The 23585-nt window shown below is 35.7% G+C and overlaps 4 protein-coding genes and 1 pseudogene across 4 annotated transcripts in view; 4 read left to right on the top strand and 1 right to left on the bottom strand.

Annotated features, from left to right (window-relative positions):
* The window catches only part of LOC104720481 (histidine kinase 2-like), a 7560-nt gene extending 5985 nt beyond the window's left edge, over positions 1–1575 (top strand). The window contains exons 13-15 of the mRNA XM_010438378.2: positions 13–977; positions 1063–1317; positions 1400–1575. Of these exons, the coding sequence (XP_010436680.1) occupies positions 13–262 (250 nt within the window). The 3' untranslated portion in view covers positions 263–977; positions 1063–1317; positions 1400–1575. The remainder of the gene's footprint in view (positions 1–12; positions 978–1062; positions 1318–1399) is intronic.
* LOC104719282 lies at positions 912–1577 on the top strand (annotated as a pseudogene).
* Positions 3676–4624, top strand: LOC104719280 (60S ribosomal protein L5-2-like). The gene is made up of 2 exons (XM_010437163.2): positions 3676–3920; positions 4420–4624. Exons 1-2 carry the CDS (start codon positions 3764–3766, stop codon positions 4557–4559), a joined length of 297 nt encoding a protein of 98 aa, XP_010435465.1. The 5' UTR covers positions 3676–3763; the 3' UTR covers positions 4560–4624.
* On the top strand, positions 17538–19950 carry LOC104719279 (cytochrome b561 and DOMON domain-containing protein At5g35735-like). The gene is made up of 2 exons (XM_010437162.2): positions 17538–18243; positions 19199–19950. Exons 1-2 carry the CDS (start codon positions 17617–17619, stop codon positions 19784–19786), a joined length of 1215 nt encoding a protein of 404 aa, XP_010435464.1. The 5' UTR covers positions 17538–17616; the 3' UTR covers positions 19787–19950.
* Positions 22354–23055, bottom strand: LOC104719278. Its single transcript, XM_010437161.1, has one exon. The coding sequence runs from the start codon at positions 22812–22814 to the stop codon at positions 22512–22514; it is 303 nt and encodes a 100-aa protein (XP_010435463.1). The 5' UTR covers positions 22815–23055; the 3' UTR covers positions 22354–22511.

Genomic DNA, 23585 nt, shown 5'->3' with positions numbered 1-23585 from the left:
TTTTTTGTGCAGATTTGAAGCAACGAGGAGAGTCCGTGATCTGGAGTATGAAATCAACAAGAAAATAGCTTCTGGAGAAGTTTCTGCTGAATTGTTCTGTAAATTTAGTAGTTGGCACGTCCCGATATTAGCAATGACAGCTGATGTTATACAGGCTACTCACGAAGAATGCATGAAATGTGGCATGGATGGTTATGTATCAAAACCGTTTGAAGAGGAAGTGCTCTACACAGCGGTTGCAAGATTCTTTGAACCGTGTTAAAAGGGAAGACTGAAAAGTCATTCCCTTGTAGGAGTATATATATATATATATATCGACCCGAGAGCTTTTTGACGTCGGGTAGTATATCTTGAACATCCATGACACTGCAATTCAACTTGAGGTCAAGGCAAGAACCAGTCCATTATTGATTGTCCTTCACAGGTCACTTTCGCTATTAGACCTCGTCTGGTTGAGTATGCGAAGAAACTGCGAAAGCCGCAGTCACTCTCTTTGTATAGACAGTTTGTCATCTTTGATCTCCACCTGTGTGTATAGCAGATTTCTAGTGTATAGCTCCATTATATTCATTCTTAGAATAAAACTCAAACTCCCTTTAACTGTAAAACAGCATGTATGTTGTGTACAAATAGTTATGGCCTTTGATTACATGATAGGAAGTGTATAAGTGACTGTGTTTCGAAAAGCTTCCAGAAGCAGAACAAAATCTTCCTCAAAACGAGTTAAATGCAGATCTGGCACATGATTGCATCTGAAGCAAACCAAGATTCCCTACTCATAGATCTTGAAAGTACTGATTCTTTCTAACTAGTATAAAGGGGTCAAATTGCACTCATTGTTATAGCTCTCAAACTTATCAACTAGATCAGATCTGAATCTCTCTGTACCACTCATTGCCTTCTTGGGAAAGATGTCAACTTTCTTGATAAGGATACTTCTTCCTTTGCTAGTCATATGACATTTCCGCAATTTTCAGGTAAAACTATCACTGCAATGTTCACACTAGTGTATGTCCTTTTTAGGCTTTTACAAGATATGTATGTGAGTGTATGTATAAACAGAGGCAGAGTCGGAACAATAGTGCGTAGCGGATGAACAAACGCCAGACGATGAGTTGCAGGCAGCCCTATCGTGGGCATGCGGTAGCGGTGGAGCTGACTGCAGCAAAATGCAGCAGGAGAACCAGCCATGCTTTTTGCCCAACACAATCAGGGATCATGCTTCCTTTGCCTTCAATAGTTATTACCAAAATTATAAGCATAAAGGTGGTTCTTGTTACTTCAAAGGTGCTGCCATGATCACTGAGCTTGACCCCAGTAAGCTCTCTCCTTATCTATATCACTTTAATCTTAGCAGATAGTGAATAATCAGCATCTGATCTGGATATAATTGTCACAGGTCATGGTTCTTGCCACTATGAGTATAACCCCTGATTCAAATGATACAACAAGATAAAAAGCTATAATTTTGCATTTATACATTATCCCTATGTAATGTGCTTCCCCTGGAAACTGTTCTCTCATTACTCTTTATCTTTGATAAAATTTCTTCAATACAACATGCTTTCTATTGTGCATTGAATTTTTTCCAAAGTATCAAATATACATCAACCTGGTCACTATTCCTCAATCTAATTACTTCACAATATGTAGTCGCAGCAGTAGGCTTATTCCATTTTTGTTTAGAGTACGTGGTCCTCACGCGGTGATACCATATAACAACATTGGAATCAGAAACATTGGATCCAGTCGTATACATCATAGGAGATCCATCAATCTTGTCTTACAAGCTCTCCTATACTTGTTGTAATAAATGATTGCATTGTATACTAGCTAATCTGGTGCCGCCTGAAGAACTAACTATACAGTCTATTAATAATTTTTCCTGCCTTGGCCTTTTTTAATGGTCAAAAGAGCTGAACTATGCGGATTTACTACTTAGATTTACTACCAGAACTTGAACATCTATACAGGCCATTAAGAGAATCAGACTGAAGCAAGTGGGAGTTCCAAAATAAGAATAGAAACAAGGGTGAAACTAAAAGACGACCTTGGATAAGGGCTGCATTTCACTGGTTTCTGTCCATATATACGCCATCAGTATCCATCATTCACAACAATAACCAATGACTGAGTGTGAACCAGTGCACTGTACTTCGGTTTACATATTCCACCTTCCTTCTTCGTAATAATCGTATAACAAACTAAACAGAAGGAACATTGATGCAAATGGCTTGTTCTAGATGCATTTAGAATCTTAAACATCGATAAACAAACAATACCTTCTTTTTAATTCAGGATTATTCTGCTTGTGTGTATCCTCCTTTTTGCTACTTGATTGTGAAGTACCAGTTCTCAATTCAATTGCTAATAATAAAGCAACTGAAACTTAAAGTTTTGTTTGAAAATGTGTAAATTCATTTCCTTTAACCAGTTTCTGCTCATATTTACGACAATTGTACCCGTCTTGCAGTACTTTCTCACCGATAAAAGGGCAGTTCCCTTCTGAACCAGACTGCAAAGACAAGCCAGTACTTTCAAGAGTTGTGAATGTTTTTTCTGATCCCTTAGAAGCAATATCTACATCAGGCACCCTTTTGAGGCTCCTTGCAGTGGTACGGTTTTAGAGTCTCTTCTTGAAGTTGCTGGCTTTTACAAGCCAAGCCTAGCTCATTGATGATCTTCTTTGACTCGCAGTTTGTAGTTCCAGTTCCAGTGGTCGCTCCAGCCTCTACGTTATCAGTGACAGCATCACCTGTCTTAGTCCCGCTTGCAGAAGCAGTCATAAGTAGGAAGTCTGCTTATTGCAACCATATCAACCAATTAACTTTATCAGCAGAAAAATGAGTCCAAGTGATCTTAAAGCCAGCAAGAATTGTATTCACTCTACGTCCATTTAGCTGCCAATGCCTAGAGCAGCCAAAACAAACAAGAAAATATTACTTCTAATAACACCTGAAAAGGAAAAACAATAAGAGGAACAATGTAAACCAAACAAGTAGAAACAAGGTTCAAGTACAAACTCTTCTGAAGAGTGAGTGAGAGAGGGACCTTTTAAGAACATAATAGATTGCTTTAAATCGTAATGTAAAGACACCAGTGAGAAATGCAAAAAAGGTTCTTGTGAGAAATTACTGGAGGTCTTCTCTCCCTCAAACTCACGAGGAGAAGCAAACAAAAAAATGATTGACCCAAATTACCAAAACCTAGAATCACACACTAGCCAAATTACCTTTACAACCGGAGTATATAACTTTTTTTTACCTCAAAAGTTTTTAGTAGACGAGAGGGAAGTGAAATACTCACGCTAAGCATCGATATGATTCATCAAACCGAACAAACTTCGAAACGAAGATGATCGCAATGTCGGGATTCGAAACACGTACCCTCTCAAGTAGGAAGAGAAGTGATTAATTTAGGTGCTACGCGGCGTACTGAGGCATTATGTATGTCAGACCATGATTATCGGTGGGTTCAGGCCGGAGTTCTTAGTGTTTTGATGAAAAAAAATAAATCAGAAGAAAAGAAAATATGTAAGATCTCCTCTTATATAGTATACTGGATCATGGGTTAAGAGATTGCTACGTGTCAGCTGTCTGTTGGGCGAACAGAAAATACAAAACGAAAAAAAATTCATCTGATTGATTTTATTATTTTTCCTCTCTCTCTCTCTCTCTTTCTTGTTCTCTCGCGATTGGAATCTCCGAAACAAGAAAACGGTTTGGAATCAGAAGCTTCATGGGTTTGAATCGAAGGACCGAGAATGGTTTGGATTCAGTTGGGAATGAAGAGAAGGCGATTCGATGGGATTGGAGAGAAGAAGATTAGTAGCGATGGCGATTTGGAAGCTAATCGCCAATTGCATGATTCGAGTTTCAGTCGAATAAATTGGAAGAGATTGAAGCAATTGGAATCACAAGGTACGTTTGTTAGTACAATTGCATGAATCACAGATTGTTTTATGATTAGGGTTCTTTGATTTTCGATCTTAAATTAGGGTTATTTGATGTTAGTTAGAAAATTAGGGATTTGCGTATAAGCCTTGTGATTTTGGAGTTGTTATACTTTATGAGATGTTTGATTGAGACTCAAGATGATTTTGTTATGTTATAGAGATCACTGATTCGTATTTTGTTCTTTTTTTTTAATTATGTAGATGGATATGTTGTTGTTCTGTCTTAACTTTGATAACCTTTGGTTAAGTATTAATGATTGAGACTCAAGATGATTTTGTTCTGTTATAGAGATCATTGATGCCTTTTTTGTTCTGTTTTCATGATTATGTAGATGGATATGTTGTTGTTCTGTCTTAACTTTGATAACCTTTGGTTAAGTATTAATGAGTGAGAGTTTAGCATTTTGTTCTGTTATAGAGATCACTGATGCGCTAATACACTTATGTTTTTCATGATTATGTAGATGGAAAGACTGATTACAGGAGAAGGATCCGTATTATCAACCAAGACATGAACAAGTACAATAAATCGAGTACCAATCTCTTTGTTGTCCGGTTTACCAACAAAGACAAGAACAAGTACAATACATTAGGTTGCTGGTGAGGACAATACATCAAGGTTTTGAGTTCTATATCTTTATTTTTGTTTTCCTAGGTTTATAAAATTAATCATTCTCTCCATTTATAAATTGCACTTCTGTTGTAATATGTATTAATGTTTTATTATGTTTTGTATGTTTGAAAATTAATAAAAATGGAATATTTTTTTAGTTTTATAAAATCTCTAATGTTTACACATTTATACCACTTCTATTCTATTTAAAATTTAAAAAAACAATATTTTCAAAAATAAGAGACCCAAAATAAGAACCTACCAATAAAAGAGAAAATTTTATCTAAGAGATCATGAGTTCTTATATTCCAAACAGTACACAATTAATTCATAAAAAATTTAAGAACTCCCCTTATATGAACCCCCCAATAAACTTGCTCTCAGTATGTAGTAGGCAAGTCCTATTAACAAAAAAAAAACATTAATTCTTAATACTGATATATATATAACATATATTTTTTTTCATTAATACAAAAGTTATAATGAATAGTTTATCATTTAAATTTGAGTTGTAGTCAGTAGAGGAAACCCCTAATTTTATCTTAATTTTTTCAACTTGAAAGTCTATAGTTTTCAGAAAAAAAAAAAGAATTCTCAATTAGTAATTTGTATTAAATTAAATTAAATAAGATTAAAATATTCCTTCTGAAATTATCTCCTACTTTCGTAACAAGGTTTGCAGCTTTTTTTCTTTTTCTTTTTCTTTTCTGGTAAAAAGGTTGCAGCTATTTTGTTTTTGTTATTGTCAATAGCAAAGTCATGTAACTTCTAATGTAGATAAAATGTTTAGAAACATATTATTACTGGATTACAGTAGCAAATTGTCACAAATTATTACTCCCTGTGTTTCTATCTAACTTAAGTTTTAGATTTTTTTTATATATAAAAATAAGCATTTTATGTTTTATGTATTTTTTTATTAGTTATTGATGATGAATTGTAAAATTTAAGAAGAAAAAAATCAAATATTTATTAATTTAAATTAAATAAATTGTTAATCATAAAATTGATGTATTTCGAATTAAATTTTAATAGTTGTTATTTTGTTGATTTGTTATTTAATTCGAAATATTTAAATTGATGTATTTCGAATTAATATTTCGAATTAAATAACAAATCATAAAACTGAGTAATATTTGCTATTCTGTTGATTTGTATGCATGTGGTCTTTAATTCATTGTTGTAAATTAATTAATAATGCACCATCAAAAGACAGTAATTATTTAATACAGACACAATTAAATGAAGACAAATCTGACTTAGCATCCTGTTCTAATTTACGGGTCTGTAATTTCTAACTTACGGGTGTAAGTTTGGTGTATAAGTTGAACGATTTTTGTAACCTCTCTCTCTCAAAGTGCCGTTTCTATAGTAACCGTTTTTTTTATCTCCATAACTTCCGGCCGGCGCTGGCTTTTCCGGCGTCGGTCGGCTCTTTCTCCTTAATTCCAGTCCTTCAATTTCTCTTTCTGTATAGTTTTTTAGTTAATTATCTTGGCAAAACCGGTTTCCAACTCCCCATCATTTGCTCCATTGGAAAGACGGTGTGGACATATCTAAGTCCGACAACTTTCCTGGCACCATTCTCGACAAGTGTGGTGTTCCATCACACCCAAAATTCACCAGGAGTCTTGCATTTGAGTCGGAAAAGGGTTGTGTCGTTGTTTCGTCTCTGTCGCGGTTGGAATTTTCTTCAAAGTCGCGTTTTCATTCTCTTCTCTTGGAAGATTGTATGTCTGACCTTACTCAAACCACAGCCCAAGAGTAATTGTGTCAGTCTCTTTCCATCTCCAATCGATGGTTGCCGTTTCATCTCCCATATATGTTCTGTTCAATCTCATTTCTATATTTATTACATGAGAAACAGAGATCAAATTAAGATTTGGGATCCTGGAGTAACCTTTGGTGATTCCATTGTTTGGGGGATGGGTTTAGGACTACATCGATTAGGTTGTTGTTGTATTGTCATATCGAAATTAATGGAGGGATTGATCACATATAGGCGACAATATATTATTGGTAATGGGCAGATATGGAGTTTGAAGAATGTTTTAACAAAGCTTCGATGCGACTTTATTGGCATGATAGGGTCACAAGAAATTAGTGTTTGTTTTTACGATACTCAGGTTACGTTGTTGATCCAGTTTGTTCAATAGATGGAGACGACTTGGCTTACTCCCGTGGCAATGTTTTTACATTTGCAAAGTCAAAAACTTCCGACTGTGCCTATTCAAATACATTGCTTTTTGGGTGTTGTTGACGATGGTGTTGGCCAAAGTATAAGATCAAATAAAGTATTGTGGGTTTCTCTGAATATTATAAAGTCGATATATGTTAGAAAGACTTTGGTACGGAAGCATTGGTACCATTATATCTACATTTCAGAGTTATGTTTGGACACATTGGGTTTACAATTATGGTTCGCAAAAAGAAAGTTGAGCCACAAGATGCTGCATGCAAATCATAACAGAGGAAAATCAAATATGAAGTTGGACAATAACCGATTTTATGAACGGTTAGCGAGTAAAACTACTTTTCGGAAAGCATCGTCAACCTCCCTTTCGCTGTATTTTTTTTAGTGTATGGCGAATACATCTGCGTATGTAATAATTGTGTTACAATAATTCTGTATAAAAGCTTTGTAATTACTCTTTATTTGAATTTAATGGAAATCTGATTTGTGGAAAAAAAAAACAGACGCAATTAAATAATTACTGCCTAAAATTCGTGTGTTTGGAGGACACTTCATTGTATATCTAACAGGTGATCTGTTTTTTTTTTCCAGGTTGACTTGGACTAAGCTTGCTTATCGAGTTCGTTTGTGGGTCACCAAACCCTATCGAGAACAAAGTCTTGCATAGAGACGAGAGAGAGAGGAGACGTATATTATGTTTGAATGCATATTAATTAGACGGCAAGATTGACAAACGCCGAAACGCGTCGTCTATGAGTCGAATCACCTTATTTTTGTCTTTTGTTTAATTTGTCAAAACCCTTTATTTTATATTTTACTTTTGCATTGTTGTCAAGAGATCGTTATTTTAGGTGAAGAACTCTATTCCTTTTGTTTGAAAATTTTCTTTACAAATATTCAGAAAAAAACGAATATATATATTCCAAATTCGTATAGAATAAGTTGAAGAGTCAACTCTTCACCAAACCCCTCATTTGTATTATTGTACTGTGAATATAAATATTTTTGTTTTGCGGATTAGTAATGGTAATTTAGCTAGTTTTCCACTTGGTTTTGTGAAAGATTAGCGGGTTACAAATCACTTCACTCAAAACGTTTTTCAAAATATCACATTTTCAAGTTTTGTTTTCAAGAATACCACTATAATTAGTTTTATGTTCCAAAAGTACCATAAAAAACATTGGTTTCCCGGCACTACTACAAATAGAAAAATCAATTATCAAAGAAAAATTAAATATTAAGGGTTTATAATTGTTTTTTTTGGGGTATGAGTTAGGAGATAGGATTTAGGATTTAGAAATTAGTTTTGTAGTTAAAATTTTTCTTTTAAGAATATTTCTGAAAAAGAAAACTCATAATAATATTTTAATGGATAATATTAGTAAATAGCATTATATTCAAAAAAACTAAGAAAATACCATTGTGTCAGAAAAATTAGGTAACTATTATTTTTTCAGAAGGAAAAAACTCAAAATTACCCTCAAACAAACGACAAAAGTACATCAGTGTTTTGTTATTTGTGAAAAAACATGTCAGTTAATAAAAATATCATGATATCGTAATTAAAGAAGCGTATCATTAAAGAAAAACAATGTGTTTTAATATTAAAAATTCTGTTTTTTTTTAATTTAATTTTAAATTATATTCAAAAAAAATGTTCTGTTACAGCGTTTGCATAGAACTTTACTCTAAAATAGAAACTAGACTTAAAACAGACTTTGACACAAACTAGACACAAGAGGATAACCAAATTTGGAAAGCCTCATCAAACCGCCGGTCCCCCAAATGACCAACAGCTAAGAGCTGATCACGAACTTTCCAATCAACCCATCCAACCAAACTTGCAGCAGTATTCGGTGAATCTTCATGCCTTCTTCCATTACGCTCACGCCAAACCGTAAACACCACTGCTTGAAAAACGTACCTGATGAGAAACCCCTCTACTCGTGAAAGGGAAGCTTGAGAGATATGATCGATTAAGGTTGACCAATCAGTGGTAATTCGCCTTGAGCAAACCCTTAGCCAGAGCTTGCCACACCCCGGAGACAAAAGAGCAGGAGAAAAACAGATGATCAAGAGTTTCTAGTGCAGAATGGCAAAAGCTACAAGTTCCTGCTGCCCCCCCCCCCCATTCCACGTAACCATGCAAGCACCAGTTGAAAGACGGTCCTGAACAGCCAGCCACACACAAAAGGAGAATTTGGGAGTACAATGAGTAAACCAAACCCTCTTATGCCATGCGACAGTACTAAATGTTGTTCATATATGGTTCCAAGTATCTCTTGTTGAAAAATTTGGTCTAAAAACATCATTCTTCTTTCGCCATAGTGTTTTATCAGCAACCTCCATACATGTGTCCCTCCGAGAGTACAGAACTTGTTCCACAGCGTTGAGCTGATCACCTCGGTGTCTTCGTCTACGACGACTAGCCCACACGTCGGCCAAAGAACACTGCCTACTTATCCCCAGATCAATGATCCCTCGTACACCCACCACTTCCAATAACCGACCCATATCCGACCACCTATCATACCAGAAAAATGTGGATTCGCCATTGCCCACTTCAACCTTACAAAAATCACTCGCCAATCCCCAGAATTTCAGCAGTTTTTTCCATATCCAAGAACCGACAGTCGTAGAATCCTTTACTGACCAAAACAAGGCATACTTTAACAAGTTTGTCTGAACCCAAAGAACCCACAACGAGTTCCCCTGCGAGACTACTCTCCAAATCAACTTAAGACAGCTAACCGTATTTGCTTCATTAAGAGATCTCAAACCAAGACCCCTTCTGCTTTAGGTTTACAAACAACCTCCCATGATACCTTTGCCTTCTGAGGATTCATGTCAGGTTTCGATCAGAGGAAACCCGCACACATTGAGTCAATAATATCAATACATTTTTTAGGAAGACAAAAAGCACCAAGACAGAAATTACACACACCCCAAAGGACAGAGGAAATCAGATTGAAACGGCTTCCGTAAGATAGATGATGTGCTGTCCAAGACCCTATCTGCTTGCGAATTTGCTCAATCAACGAGAACAATCTGCAAGTTTAAGCTGCTTAGTGACCAGCGGTAAACTTAAGTAACAAACCGACAAGCGACCAACGGGAAAAGGGAGACTAGCTACGTGAGGAGCCAAGACTGCAGGCAAATAAATGGTAGATTTCTCCATACTAATCCTTAGCCATGAAACTTTGGCAAACTCTGTAAAAACAACAATAATTCCATCAATATAACACCTCTTGCCAACAGTAAGCACCATGAGATCATCCGCAAAACTTAAGTGAGTGAGACTGAGCTTTTGACACCGCAGATGATAACCAAGTATTCTCTCCCCAGCAGCCTTGTCTAGCATTTTTGATAAGACATCCATACAAATGACAAATAGATACGACGACAAAGAACAACCTTGACGAAGACCTCAGAACTTCGAAAGAAACCAACAAGTTCGATATTCACTTGAACCGAAAATGAAGCAGTAGAAACACAGAGCATTATCCAGTGAATAAATAATGGTGAAAACTGCATAGCCGAGAGAGCTTTAGACAAAAAAGACTAGCCCTGGGCAATCGGTGAAAACCGATCAAACCGAACCGATCAAACCAAAACATTCGGTTTTCGGCAGAGAAGGAGAGAAGATAAGTACACCGATCGGTGAAATTATTTTATGATTTCGGAATTCGGTTTTCTCGGTTTGGTATCCGGTTACCGATCGGTTTATTCGGTTAAGGGGAACTTGATATAATTCACTAATGATCGTAGAAGAAAAAGATCTCGCCTCCTCTCCTTTTCATTTGCTTCTTCTCCTTCTAACTTTTCTAAACTACTTCTACATCTTGATCTTCTTAGTTCTTGTCTTTCTCCTAGTACTCTCTTCATATTTTTGTTTCTTCTAAATCGTAAGCTTTAAAGTTTAATCCTTACTCAACAATGGCAGCTATGACCGAGAATCTCCCTCAACTCAATCCGCCTTCGATGAACTTACAGTGTGAGGTTCGTTTTCAGATTTGATTATTGGGTCTCACTTATCTTTTTCATCTAGATCTTAGACTTCGTGATTATATCTACTGATTTACTTGTTTTTTTTCTTGTTTTAGTGAGAATGCCAGAAATAGAGTCTCGTTCAAAGCAACCTCACTTAAAGGTGGTATAGGGTCGTCGGAGATCGACGTTTGTGTCACCGTCACAGCCGCTTGACGGCAGCTTATCATATCTTTGTCAAAACCCTACCATTTGATTGGGTTGGACTATTGTATGTTGGGCTTTGTATATGGGCTTTTGATTGTATTTGTAATGAGTTTTTAGTGGATTTGGATTTTTAATAGAGTTAATTTTAATTTTTTAATATTTAAAACCGAAATAGAAACCGAATAAACCGAAGAAAAAAAATATTCGGTTCAATTTTGGAACATATATTTTAGTCAATAACCGACCCGAATAAACCGACTTCTGAACCGACCCGAACCAAATTTTAATTCGGGTCTATTCGGTGGGATTTTTAAAAAACCAAATTTCTCCAAAACCGATTAACCCGACCCGAATAACCTGGTTAAACCAAACGCCCAGGGCTAAAAAAGACCATTGAACCAAGTCAAACGATTTGGATATGTCAATTTTTATAGCACAACGACTAGAAATGGTTTCCTTGTGGTAATCCTTGAATAATTCAGTAGCCAACAACACATTCTCAATCAATAACCTATCCTGAACAAACGCCGATAGGCTACTGGAGATAAACTTTGGCAGGAGTCTCTTCAATCTATTAGCTAGAACTTTAGAAATGACCTTGTACTGATTACAACACGAAATAGGTCGATAGTCCTTCATTTGCCTTACTTCCAAAGATTTGGGAATGAGAGCCATTATTGTTGCATTCATACCCTTTGGTAAGAATCCCTTAGCAAAAAAAAATTGAACCGCTAAGACAAACTCTCTACCAATAAGCGACCAAGTAGCCTTATAAAACTCCACCATGTATCCATTTGTACCCGGAGACTTATCACTTGGCATGGAGAACAAGACCTTAATTTCCTCAACGGTACGGTAACAAACACTCCAACCCATCGACCGTGACACCCTCAAAATCACTAGGAATGGCCTGCAAAAATTCTCTAAAATAGCGTTCAGCCTCTACTTTGATGTCCTCCCCCGTTACTGCCACACGTCCATCCATGCACTGAATTTCACGAATACTATTCTGCGCAGGGGCGGATGCAAGGCAAGAGAGGGTGGGGCAGGTGCCCCAGACTGTTTTTTTATTCTTTTATACATTTTAGGTTTGGTCCAATTGGTGCCACACTCTAACTAGAAACAAAACCTGTGTCTTAGCCCTAAACCAGTGTAATTAAAAACAAAAAAATGGTTCATCCCAAAGAAATTTAAGTTAAAAGACCTACATAAAAAAAAAAATTCGCAAACAAATGCATCCAACTATTTTTTTCTTTCTTTCTTTTGTGTGTAAAGGATACATGCGAATTATTAAGAAAAGTTTATGATAGAATACTTAGATCATCATTGAAATAATTTTTTTCCTCTTCAACTATTTTTTTTTCTTACTGTTACTTTTATATTTTTTCCAATTCTAAAAATATCAAACATGTTTACAGTAAATAACTATTTTGTGATTAATTGATATTATGGAAAATTCTCTAGTTAAACAGATCATTTTTTTTGTCTGGTTTTATAACTTTAGTTTTCATCCTTAAAACTTGGAAATAATGTTATTTTATTTTCTATAGTGATTTTTGATAAAATGATAAATAAAATAGTGATAAAAATGTTATTGAATATAGAAACAAATCTTAAAATTCTGTAGTTTTTTAAATTTTTTTATACAACTTCCTTTTACGTTGTTTAATTTATTTTTATTTTTTAAAATTGTTATATAGTGCCCCAGGCTAAAAAATGTTCTGGATCCGCCATTGATTCTGCGTTTCCCTTGCTTTAGTCGCTCTGTGAAAAGTTTTGTTATTCCTGTCCCCCATCTGTAACCAATGCAACTTAGATTTCTGCTTGAGATACTTCTCCTCTAAGCCGCCAAGAAATCCCACCCCCTAGAAGCCTCATTCTCCTTCTCCATGGCTTGTGGATAGGGTTGCAGCAAATTTACTTGTTGCTTCTGGCAGAGAGTAGTAAAAGCATCCTTTATCTTTCACACAAGAAACCCCAAACGCATCTTTGCCAGACTCCTTAATCTGGGTTTTAAGCCTTTTAACTTCTTTGAAAATCGGAAAAGCGTGGAAGTAGATAAAAACAGAGTTTTAGTTTCGTTCCAATAATCACTTACAAACGGCATAAACTCCTCCATTTCTGTCTATAAATTGACAAATTTAAAAGGTCTACGCTTAGCAATAGTACCAGCTTCACCCTTAACCATAAGCCGACTATGCAGATGATTCGAGCAGCCCCCTGCAGCAAAAACAACATAACTCTGCTGGAAAAAAATTTCCCAAGCTTCATTAACCATCACTCGATCCAAATTCTTGAGGATCAAATCATTTTCACGTTTGTTGCACCACGTAAACAGAGGACCATGGGAAGTCATGTCTATGAAAGAACAATAATTTACCACCTCTTGAAAATCCTGCATCCCCGCTGTGATCTTTGGACTATAATCCACTCGAGAATGCTTAACCATATACAGAGTTTCATTAAAGTCTCCCATCAGTACCCAAGGCTTATTACGAAAAAGGGAGAAGCATAATGATCACGAATCTCCTGCCACAACACTTTTCTCGCCTCCACCGTATTCAAAGCATACACAAACAAACAGACAAACTCCTCTTCTTGATCATCCAACTTAACCGAACACGTAATTATCTATTCACTTTTAAAAAAGGGATCAACCCTCACATTGTCTCTCCAGAGCACCAAAATGCGCCCCCCGACTACTATGCTCATAATATGTCAAAACCGACCAATTTAGGAACAACTTCCTCCCCAACCTTGACATTTTTGCTTCACGAACCCTAGTCTCCAACAAACAACCAAACTGAAAATTCCCCTTCACCAACCCCTCTTTGATAACAAAATGTTTAGACATCTTATTTAAACCACAAACATTCCAGGAGAACCCTTACATTAATGTCTTGAGGAAGCCTTCTTACTCTGGTTCCTAGGTTGGTCCCTATTCGACAGAGCAGGAAGAGTCGATACCGTTTTATGTGCAGTTTTAGAACCTCTAGGTGAATAAGTTCGCAAAGGAACATCACCCTGCGAACCTTGAAGTTTAGAGACAACTTCTCGAGATGAACAGTAATAGTTGGATCCACCAAATCCGTCTGCAAAGCATCATCTACTGCAGTTTGTTCTTAACTTTCATCTTGAACTGCCCCCAAAGCAGAAAAGGAGTTAGTTAGCAGTGAAACACCAACAACACCAACCGGTGTTTGAACTTCTTTTGTTTTACTAGGACTCCCGCGTGTCGACTTAGGCGTGATCCAGACCTCCTGCGCCTGCTCCTCCACACCCTCCTCTGAGACAACTCCCTCCTCCGTACCACCCAAAACTGGTTCTGTCAATACATGTCCCACCGTACCAACAACCGCCCTTGCCTCCTCAACTGCTGGAACAGAGAATTTGGAAGTAGGAACCGCAGAAGAAGTAGCATCACCTTGCTTTTCCGCAACAACATCCACCACTGATAAACACGTCGCACTAAGGTGACCCCATTTCTTACAACTACCACATTTCGGTGGAAGCCAAGGATAACTATACTTGATAACAGAATCCAACTCCCCCTCTTCCTCACCAGTGAAACTATACTCTCCACGTAGATCCTTTGTCAAATCCGCTTCAATCAGCACTTGAGCTTCCTCAAAACTGACACAAGCCTCTGTCTTTGGATGCAACCAAATAGGTTTACCCACTGCACTCGCCAAAAAATCCAAACCCTTATCTGTGAACATTGTTGGTGGAATATTAGTGATCTTCACCCATAAGGGGAACATTTTTAGTGTTGGTTGAGCCTCCTCCGCAAATGGAGTCCATTTGGAAACTATCATAGGTATGTCCATGATATTCCACATCCCATGATTGAGAACCCTATGCCGCATACCCTCATGTCTAATACGGAAATTTACTGTTGATTTATTAACAGCGAAAACATCAATCAAGGTAGATCGATCCCCCAGCCGCCAGATTTTATTCACAATCATGTGAATTTTACCAACATGAGAAGCCTTTAAGTTGAGGAACTTCCCTATCACAAAGTCTTCCCAAAGAGGTTTTGCACCCTCAAAAAATTTCTTTGGCACAATCACCTTCTCCTGTCCGTCCACTTCTGAAACAACAAACTTTTGTTGCGTAAAAACACGTTTTGCAACCTAGAGAAAAGACCTCTTCACCGTCGTAGCAGGTACCGACGATGAGAGAGCCCTTGAAATCCCCTGAGTTTGATTTTCACCCAACAAACCAACCCCCAAACTCGCCCCAACTCCACCCGTCTCCGTAACCACCCGTTCCCCTTCAACAGTAGCCGTCGTTCTCTCCAAAACCGCCGCAGAACAGCTAGTCGCCTTTTTTCACCCTTGCCACGTCAGCAGAGAAAAAAAAACTTGGTTTTTTGTCTGGCCGTAAAAAAAATCATGTTTTCAAAAGAAATCTAATCTTAATAAATAACGTATAATTTAAGAAAATAACTTGTTACAGAGAGGAATATTATGTATTCATGTGTAAGTTGATAAAGTAGTGTGTTACAAAAGAAAATACCATGAATTAAATAAAAAAGAAACACGACGACGGAGATTACAAGAGAAATTATAATCTAGAGAGATAAAGTAAAATATCTTCTGCAATTTGAAGGAAAGAAACCAAAAAGAAGAAAGAGGTGGCAAAAGGAAGAATTGATGTTGTTTTATGTGTTTGTGGAGCCAATTGTGATATATTATGACAGAAGAAATGATGGTGGTTCATGGTGAGAAGAAAAAAACAACAATAGAGATATAGGAAGGAGAGAAACCAAAGAAGAAACAAAGGGAATAAGACAAATCTTGATATTTTTATTACCTTTCTGACAAAAGCATCCTAAAAAATGGTATTTTCTTAATTGTTGTTCATTTCAGTGGTATTTTCTTAATTACCCAAGAATTGATGGGTGGGGTTTGGTAATTTGGTTATTGGCTTAGATTAAAAAAAAATATTTAGAAGTTATTTGAGGAACGTTATTTAAATAAACTTTATTTAAAAGAAGTAAAAGTTATATAGCTTAACTAAGTTCATCTTCTAGAAGGAAGTTTTTTGGGGTGGGTCTCAATGGTGGGATCCTAGTTTTCATGGCCACGATGTTTTGGCGTCATTTTGACGGCGTCCTTTCATTCACTCCGACTTTAGTCCTCCATACGAAAGTGCTTTCCATCTTCCTTGGGAGCTAAATCTTCTTCTCCTCTTTATCATTTTGTGTAAATGTCTTTTTTTTTTTTTTCTCTCTCTGGATTTTCGTCACTTGTCACAAAAGTCTTTTGAAAAACTAAAAGGAAAAAAAAAAAACTTGTCATAGGTTTTAGATTTTTTTGGGGGTAAGATAGTAAGATTAGTCGTGTTTGTCGTTGATTTGTGATTCACGTTCCCGCAAATCTGAAGCCCCCGGGACAAAAGGATTTGCTATGAATGAGACCGACTCCATTAACAGGGCCATGATAATCTTCGGATAACAACATATATGGTATCCTTCCAAATATTCTTCAACGTTCAAATCAACCTATAGCCACATGATTAACTAAAACATATTATTGAAAAACACTTCCACTATATATATAGTCTTCAAAAGTAGTTAATTTTTTTAATAAAATAAAATAATTTCTTATATATATATAGATAAAATTATACATAAAATCAAATAACATACAAAATAATTCAAATAAAAAAGAGAGTACTCATACAATACAACTAATTTTATTTTTAAAATATATATGCTAAAAGGAATTAAAGACCACATGTGAACGCATGGAGTATTGTGTGAGACATTTGACTATCATTTCTCCAAATTAACGAGAAATCTTTAGTTTTATATCATGGAAATAAAAGAATTAAAATCCCAATATGAAATCTTGTGACATTTTACTTAATTTACCCTGCACAAAACCACCATACATGGACCCGTGAATGTGAATTTGACGATGACTTTCAACTAATCTACTACCTAATCCACCGTAATTAACGTTTTCTCTTTTGTGTTCCTTTTGTCTTTGAGAATTGACCTCGTCAACTTTTCTGTCTTTTTATAACCAATATATGTTGATTAGAAGAATGTGTCGTACGTATAAGAAAGTTTCTTAATGCATATACTACAACATTCCACTATTATTAGTGCATAATAACAAATATTAGTGAGTCAATTTCATATATATGGTACGCTATTTAAAATCACTTTTCATTTGTAACAACAATCGGATTTGTTTTTAATATTTTAGAAGCTCTTGCAATACCAAGTGAGGCGCCCTATATATGTTGTTTGAAATATTCACCTCAACTTATCGAACGTCCCTACTGATTAAAACCTTAAAATTGGTTGCAAGTTGTAATATGTAAAACTCTTCGGTTTTACTTAATTATTATATAACGTAGTGACTTTTGTTTTCGAGAAAAATGGCGATTTGTTTCTAAAAACTATTCATATGTTATTGCAAAAGATTAAATAAACGAAACCCTTGATTAATATGAGTGTTATGGTTACGTCATATGTGAAAAAGGTAAAGGTACGAAATGGGCAAAATATAGTCAACAAAGAACAGCTTCCGACTTGCGTAGCCTTTAAAAAGGCATCTGCGTTTGCGTTAATCTATAAATATCTTGAAAAATAACCAATAAACTCTCAAATCTCACCCAACTTTCAAAACAGAACACAAAGACATGGATCGAACACAACAATCTCCAAAGGTCACTCTGTTTTCCGTGTTGGCAACACTTCTTGTCTTGACCGTGAACGGTCAGTCCGGTTGTGACACCCACAGGTTCGAAAATAACCTTGCCTTCACCGCTTGCTCTCCCCTCCAAGCCTTAGGCTCTTTTCTCCACTGGACCTACAACGAGGCAAACGGCACCGTTTCAATCGCCTTTCGCCACCCTGGAACCTCTTCTTCTTCTTGGATTTCTTGGGGACTTAACCCAAGTGGGACACTGATGTCAGGGACGCAAGCTCTTGTAGCCTTCACCAACTCAAGTGGCCAGTTCCAGGCATATACCTCTCCCGTGAATTCCTACACCACGCAGCTCCAACGCGGAAGCCTTAGCTTCGGTGTGAGCCGCGTCTCAGCGACTCTAGTCAATGGCGAGGCTACGATATTCGCAACTCTTGAGTTGCCGACGAATTTGATCACAGCTAACCAGCTTTGGCAGGTGGGACCTGTTGTTAATGGTGTTCCTGCGGGGCATCAGACGACAGGAGACAATATGAGATCGATGGGTAGGGTTGATTTCCGGACTGGTCAGGCAACAGCTGGTGGTGGAGGTTCTGGTGATAGGCTGACCAAGAGAAATGTAAGTCCAATTCTCTCTCAAAGATAATACTACTTTGGAAAATTTTAAAATGACCACAAATTTAGGTTTATGCAAAGTTACTAAATTCATATGAAACCATTTTTTATTATTTTTAGTATTTATTATGGAACCTAAAATTTGTGATAATTTTGAAGATTAAAAAGTTTTGACGATATTTTTAGAATAAAAAAATAATAGCATTTTGGGGGAGTCTCCAATAGATTTTTTAAAATATCTAAGCTTCTAATAGTAGCAAGTAGCCAAGAAAAATGTTGCATAATAATTTTGATAAAATATTGACGTCTGGATGACAAACTTGGTTTTATTATTAGATGTTATTTTGCTTTAATAAGACAAACAGATATTGACGTCTTTTCTCAACATATTGAAAATGAAATGATGGCGTACTTTAAAGCCAGACATTCAATTATTTTTTGTAAATTAATACTTTAATAGAAGCACCTATAGTATATCTTTGTAATTATATGGTAGATTTTTTATATCTAGAAATAATAAAGTGATAATATTTAAGTTTCTTGTAATCAAATATCAACGGCGCAATTGTTAAGTATTTTTCTTTGAAAAAGATAGTGGACTTCTCTGTCACGGTTTCACTTTCACCAAACTCAAAAATACTGTCTCCACTTCTTCCATAATCAAAACAAATATTTGAAAAGTCTTTTTTTTTTTTTGTGTGTGTAGAAATTCATGAAAATTCGTTTACGCGTAAAACCATTAAATATTCTGAGCAAATTCATTTGACCAACTTTTAGAAAAAAAAAATTAAAATGATTTTCAAGCTTGAAAAATCTGTCTTTTCCAATATCACAATATGAAAGTCTTATTGCTCTTAATTTTCAATTAGCCCGGGTTAACTTGTATATTATTTGTTGGAATATAAAATTTATTATTCTTTGGAAAATAACCTAAACATTCTAAACTTATGAAAAAACAGACTCACGGAATACTAAATGCGGTGAGCTGGGGAGTACTAATGCCATTGGGAGCAATGATGGCTCGGTACATGAAAGTCTTCGCCGATCCAACATGGTTCTATCTTCATATTGCCTTCCAAGTCTCCGGTTACGCCATCGGTGTAGCTGGTTGGGCTACGGGAATCAAGCTTGGCAATGACTCACCAGGCACATCTTACTCAACCCATCGTAACCTTGGAATAGCACTCTTCACATTCGCAACACTTCAAGTATTTGCTCTGCTTCTAAGGCCAAAGCCAGACCACAAATACCGAACGTACTGGAACGTGTACCATCACACCGTCGGATACACTACCATCGTCCTCTCCATTGTCAACATTTTTAAGGGATTCGACATTTTGGACCCGGCTGATAAATGGCGTTGGGCTTATATTGGAATCCTCATCTTTCTTGGTGCTTGTGTCCTTATTCTTGAGCCACTCACTTGGTTCATCGTTCTTCGTCGTAAGAACCGCGGAGGTAACACGGTTGCTGCACCGACTTCAAACAAGTACTCCAACGGCGTCAATGGTACGACCACCACAGGACCACATCACCAGGAGGCCTAGTTTCACTTCTTGTTACTACACTTGTTCTGGTTTGTTCTACTTCTACGCAATTTTGGATTCTTTTTCTTTTATTTGATATTTCATAGGCTCATGTATGTATGTACGTATACGATTTTATTCATTGTGTTATAGATATATCAATTTATGAAGTTATTAGTCTTTTATATGCGTGTTTACACACATTTTCCGGGGTTTTCTCATCTAATATAGTAAAAACTTTAGACTCTGTTCTACATTTCTCTTTTATTATAAAATCTTTTTCAAATTGTTTTTTTAAACGATGAATGTTCACGAAAAAGACATAAAGCTAGTATTTAAGTATTTTTTTGAAGGTTCATGACATAACATTAACTTCATAACATACTTGTGTTGGTTAGTCCAATCAATTTTCCTTAATCTCACGCCGTTGGGTGCCACTATATATCTTTGGGCATTACACTGCTTTTAACGCTTGTAGTTGTACGAGTTCCTTCCTAGGAAAGAGATGAGAGTTTTTCTTTCCTTGACCAAGCGGCCCTTAAGACAACATTCAAAAAATAACATCTTGGAGATCTTTTAGTGCCACGGTTCATTGTCCCACTTACTTGGATATACGTAATAAACCACTTATTTTCTTGTTACACTATACCACCAATTACTTCACATCATAAGTCTTCATTTTTCGTTCTCAGTGATAGCCACTCATTAGATAATTAGAGTTGGATGAAAGGTTTAATTATAAAGATTATTTTCAATCAGTACTAGTCTCATCTTATTCGATTTGCTAACACTCCCTCCATTGAAACGACTACTACTTTATCTATACCCGCTTCAAAGGTGCTTAGTTGGTCTCTCTCACTGTAACCAAGTTAAAGTCGCTCTCACCTCTCCATCAGCTAACATTACCTAAACCAATCCAAGCATCCACAACAAAATCTTGCCATCAGTCCTACTTCTTCCAAATCATTAAAGTTATTTCTCTTCAAAAATCATCCAGTGCCCGCGGCCTCCGTTATTGGTACCGAGGTAAATAAACAAAATCTATATGCACACACTTGTATATAGAGAGAGGATAAAATATTCTTCTTTGGAATGCTTTCTTACAATATTATAATATCAAAAAAAAAATTGATTCGTTATTGATGAATCCAAAAAGAGAAAATCGTGATATATCAAAGTAATAGTAGAATATATGTACATCATCCAATTCACTAAGAAGGATTAAAACTCGTATGAATATAAAGATTAGCTTATGAAGAACATATTCCATTGATGTTACAAAGAGAGGGCAACAAAAGGTGAAAGGGGACAAATATATATTGAAAGTGTGACTATCATCCATCCACTAAGGTAAGATAAAGGAAAGTATTCTTTAACTTAGTAAACTATTCCGTCACTGGTCGAACGGAATCTGAATTGCCTTTTCAGATCTTAGTTTATCAATCTAAAATTCCTTTTTACCATTTTCTTTTAATATTTCAACTTATTAAACATATAAAAGGATTTGGATAGTATGACCAATCCAATTTTTTTTTGTATTTTCCGGATAATATGAAACTACGTTGATGATGTTGTTTTCCTCTGATCAGCATACTAAATGGCACTTTTCCATGTTTGTTTGGATGTATGTACTATTGTGAACCTGTGCGAATGGAACAACCTTTTCGATATAGAGATTGATAAAGTTAGGTTTGATCGGGTTTACTTTTATGCGATCTGATTAACCACCTTTTACGATTTAAAGACCAAAACATTCCAGATCTCTAGGGACAAAGATACATGGATTCGTTATTTCGTTTGAGTTTGAGTACAAAATATCCCGGTTATATTAATAATAACATTTTGGATTTAATAATTGTATGTTGCATAAATAGTTGTTGGTTTTTTAATTTTAACCTAGAGAATAAAAAAAGAAAAGAAATGAAGTGTTTACTTTCTTCAACATATTGCACATATTTTTATAATATTCTGAATTCCAAAGATTCTATATTAATGAGACTTATATTTTCGATTTTGAAATCAATAAAATAATGGCCAATTGTCATAAATACCACTAAAATTAGTTTTTATTCCAAAAATACCACAATTTAGTTTTTTTCCAAAAATACCACTAATATGTAATTTTTTCCAAAAATATCACATAATTGAATTAAAGTTCTAATACTAAAAACTAATCCCTAAATTCTAAATACTAAACCATACCCCTAAAAACTATACCCTAAAACTAAATGTGTCAACTCAAACCTAAAAAAAAAAAATTTACATCCTTAAAAATCTGTTTTTGTGTTTGTGGTAATTTTGGAAAAAAAACTTTTGTGGTATTTTTGGAAAAAAAAAAACTAAAATGTGGTATTTTTGGAAAAAAAAACTTTTTTAGTGGTATTTAAAAGAATTTCTCTAAAGTAATCTTGCTCTAATAATTTTTTTTTCTGTCATTTAAGAATTATTTAGGAGGCAGCAAGTAAAGAGTGCAAATTATGATTGATTAGCTTGACAAAAAAAAATTATGATTGATTAAAGAGTGCAAAAAAAAAAAATGGCAAGAACAAGTGGAAACAGAAAAGAAAAAAGGAAAGCTAGAAGCATGCTACAAATACAAAAATCTTCATCTATATATCTATACAAGAACAAAACTTGTTCTACATCTCATAGATATAACACACTATACACAAGTAAGACTGAGAAGAGAATTAATTGTATTGCAAGATACGAAAAGAAGGAAAAATAAACTATATACTTTAATTAATTACATTAAAATAGCGTATCTCATGCCATCACTAACCATAAGATGGTTAACCTCCGAGACACTACCATAATCTCCGGACATCCACAGTCCATCAGTCCCGCTAACACTCGGTACCGCGAAGCAAGAGATGATCGACAACGGGAACCGCATGATCACAGCATTAAAACCTTCTCGTCTTCCATGAGCTATATCTCCCTGCCCTGAGCCTGCAGTGGACGGCTGCAAGTCAGTCTCGTCAGCTACGCGAGGGCTCTTACGAAGGTTTTGAAGGTTACGACGGAGTATGGAAAGCATCTGCGTCATCTCTGTCTCTCTGATCTTGATTTTATGATTTTTTTGTTGTTGTTGCTTTACTCTCTCTCTCTCTCTCTCTCTCTCTCTCTTTTGGTTATTTTCTTGAGTTGGATGATATAAAGGCAACTTTGAAGAGAGGAAGGAACCGTATGGGGCTTTCTTTTATTTGTGTATGGAAAGATTGATTTTGCAAGTGGGCAACTTGGAATTTGCTTTTCATTATTAGTGCTACTCTCTTTATCATCTATCTATATTTTATTTTCTTTACCCATAGTTTTGTAATTAATTTTTGTTGTTTTAATAACAAAAGAGACATGGTGGTAGCCTTGTAGGGATAAATTCCATTGTTCGCCCTCTATTATTTACTCTCACTATTAGGTGAACACCCAATTATATCTAAAAGTTCGATTAAGCACTTAAACCATCCACTTAGCTAACAACCGAACAATAATACAAAACTCTTACTATATAGTTAAAGATGTGTTACCATAATTGTAGGGAATTTGAGATTGAGACATATAGTAAAAGAAAGAAAAAAATGGAAAGAGAATGGAATATGAAAATGAGCATATGCATCTTAAACATACATTGTAAACTAGTTTTCTGTACTATCTCTTTTGGTAAGTAAAAACATCAAAGTACATGTAGAATTTTGGAAAACCTTCCCTTGGATTCTCTGGCAAATTTGGAAAAACAGGAATCTCTTTTGCATTGAAGGGAAAAGTTTTAGTCCTCCTAACACGATCACAAAATCAGAGAAAACATGCAGGAATGGCTTCA

This window comes from Camelina sativa, chromosome 10 (genome assembly GCF_000633955.1).
Source record: "Camelina sativa cultivar DH55 chromosome 10, Cs, whole genome shotgun sequence".
NCBI lineage: Eukaryota > Viridiplantae > Streptophyta > Magnoliopsida > Brassicales > Brassicaceae > Camelina > Camelina sativa.
The sequence above is the reverse complement of the archived record's forward strand: the minus strand, read 5'-3'. Positions and strand labels throughout refer to the sequence as shown.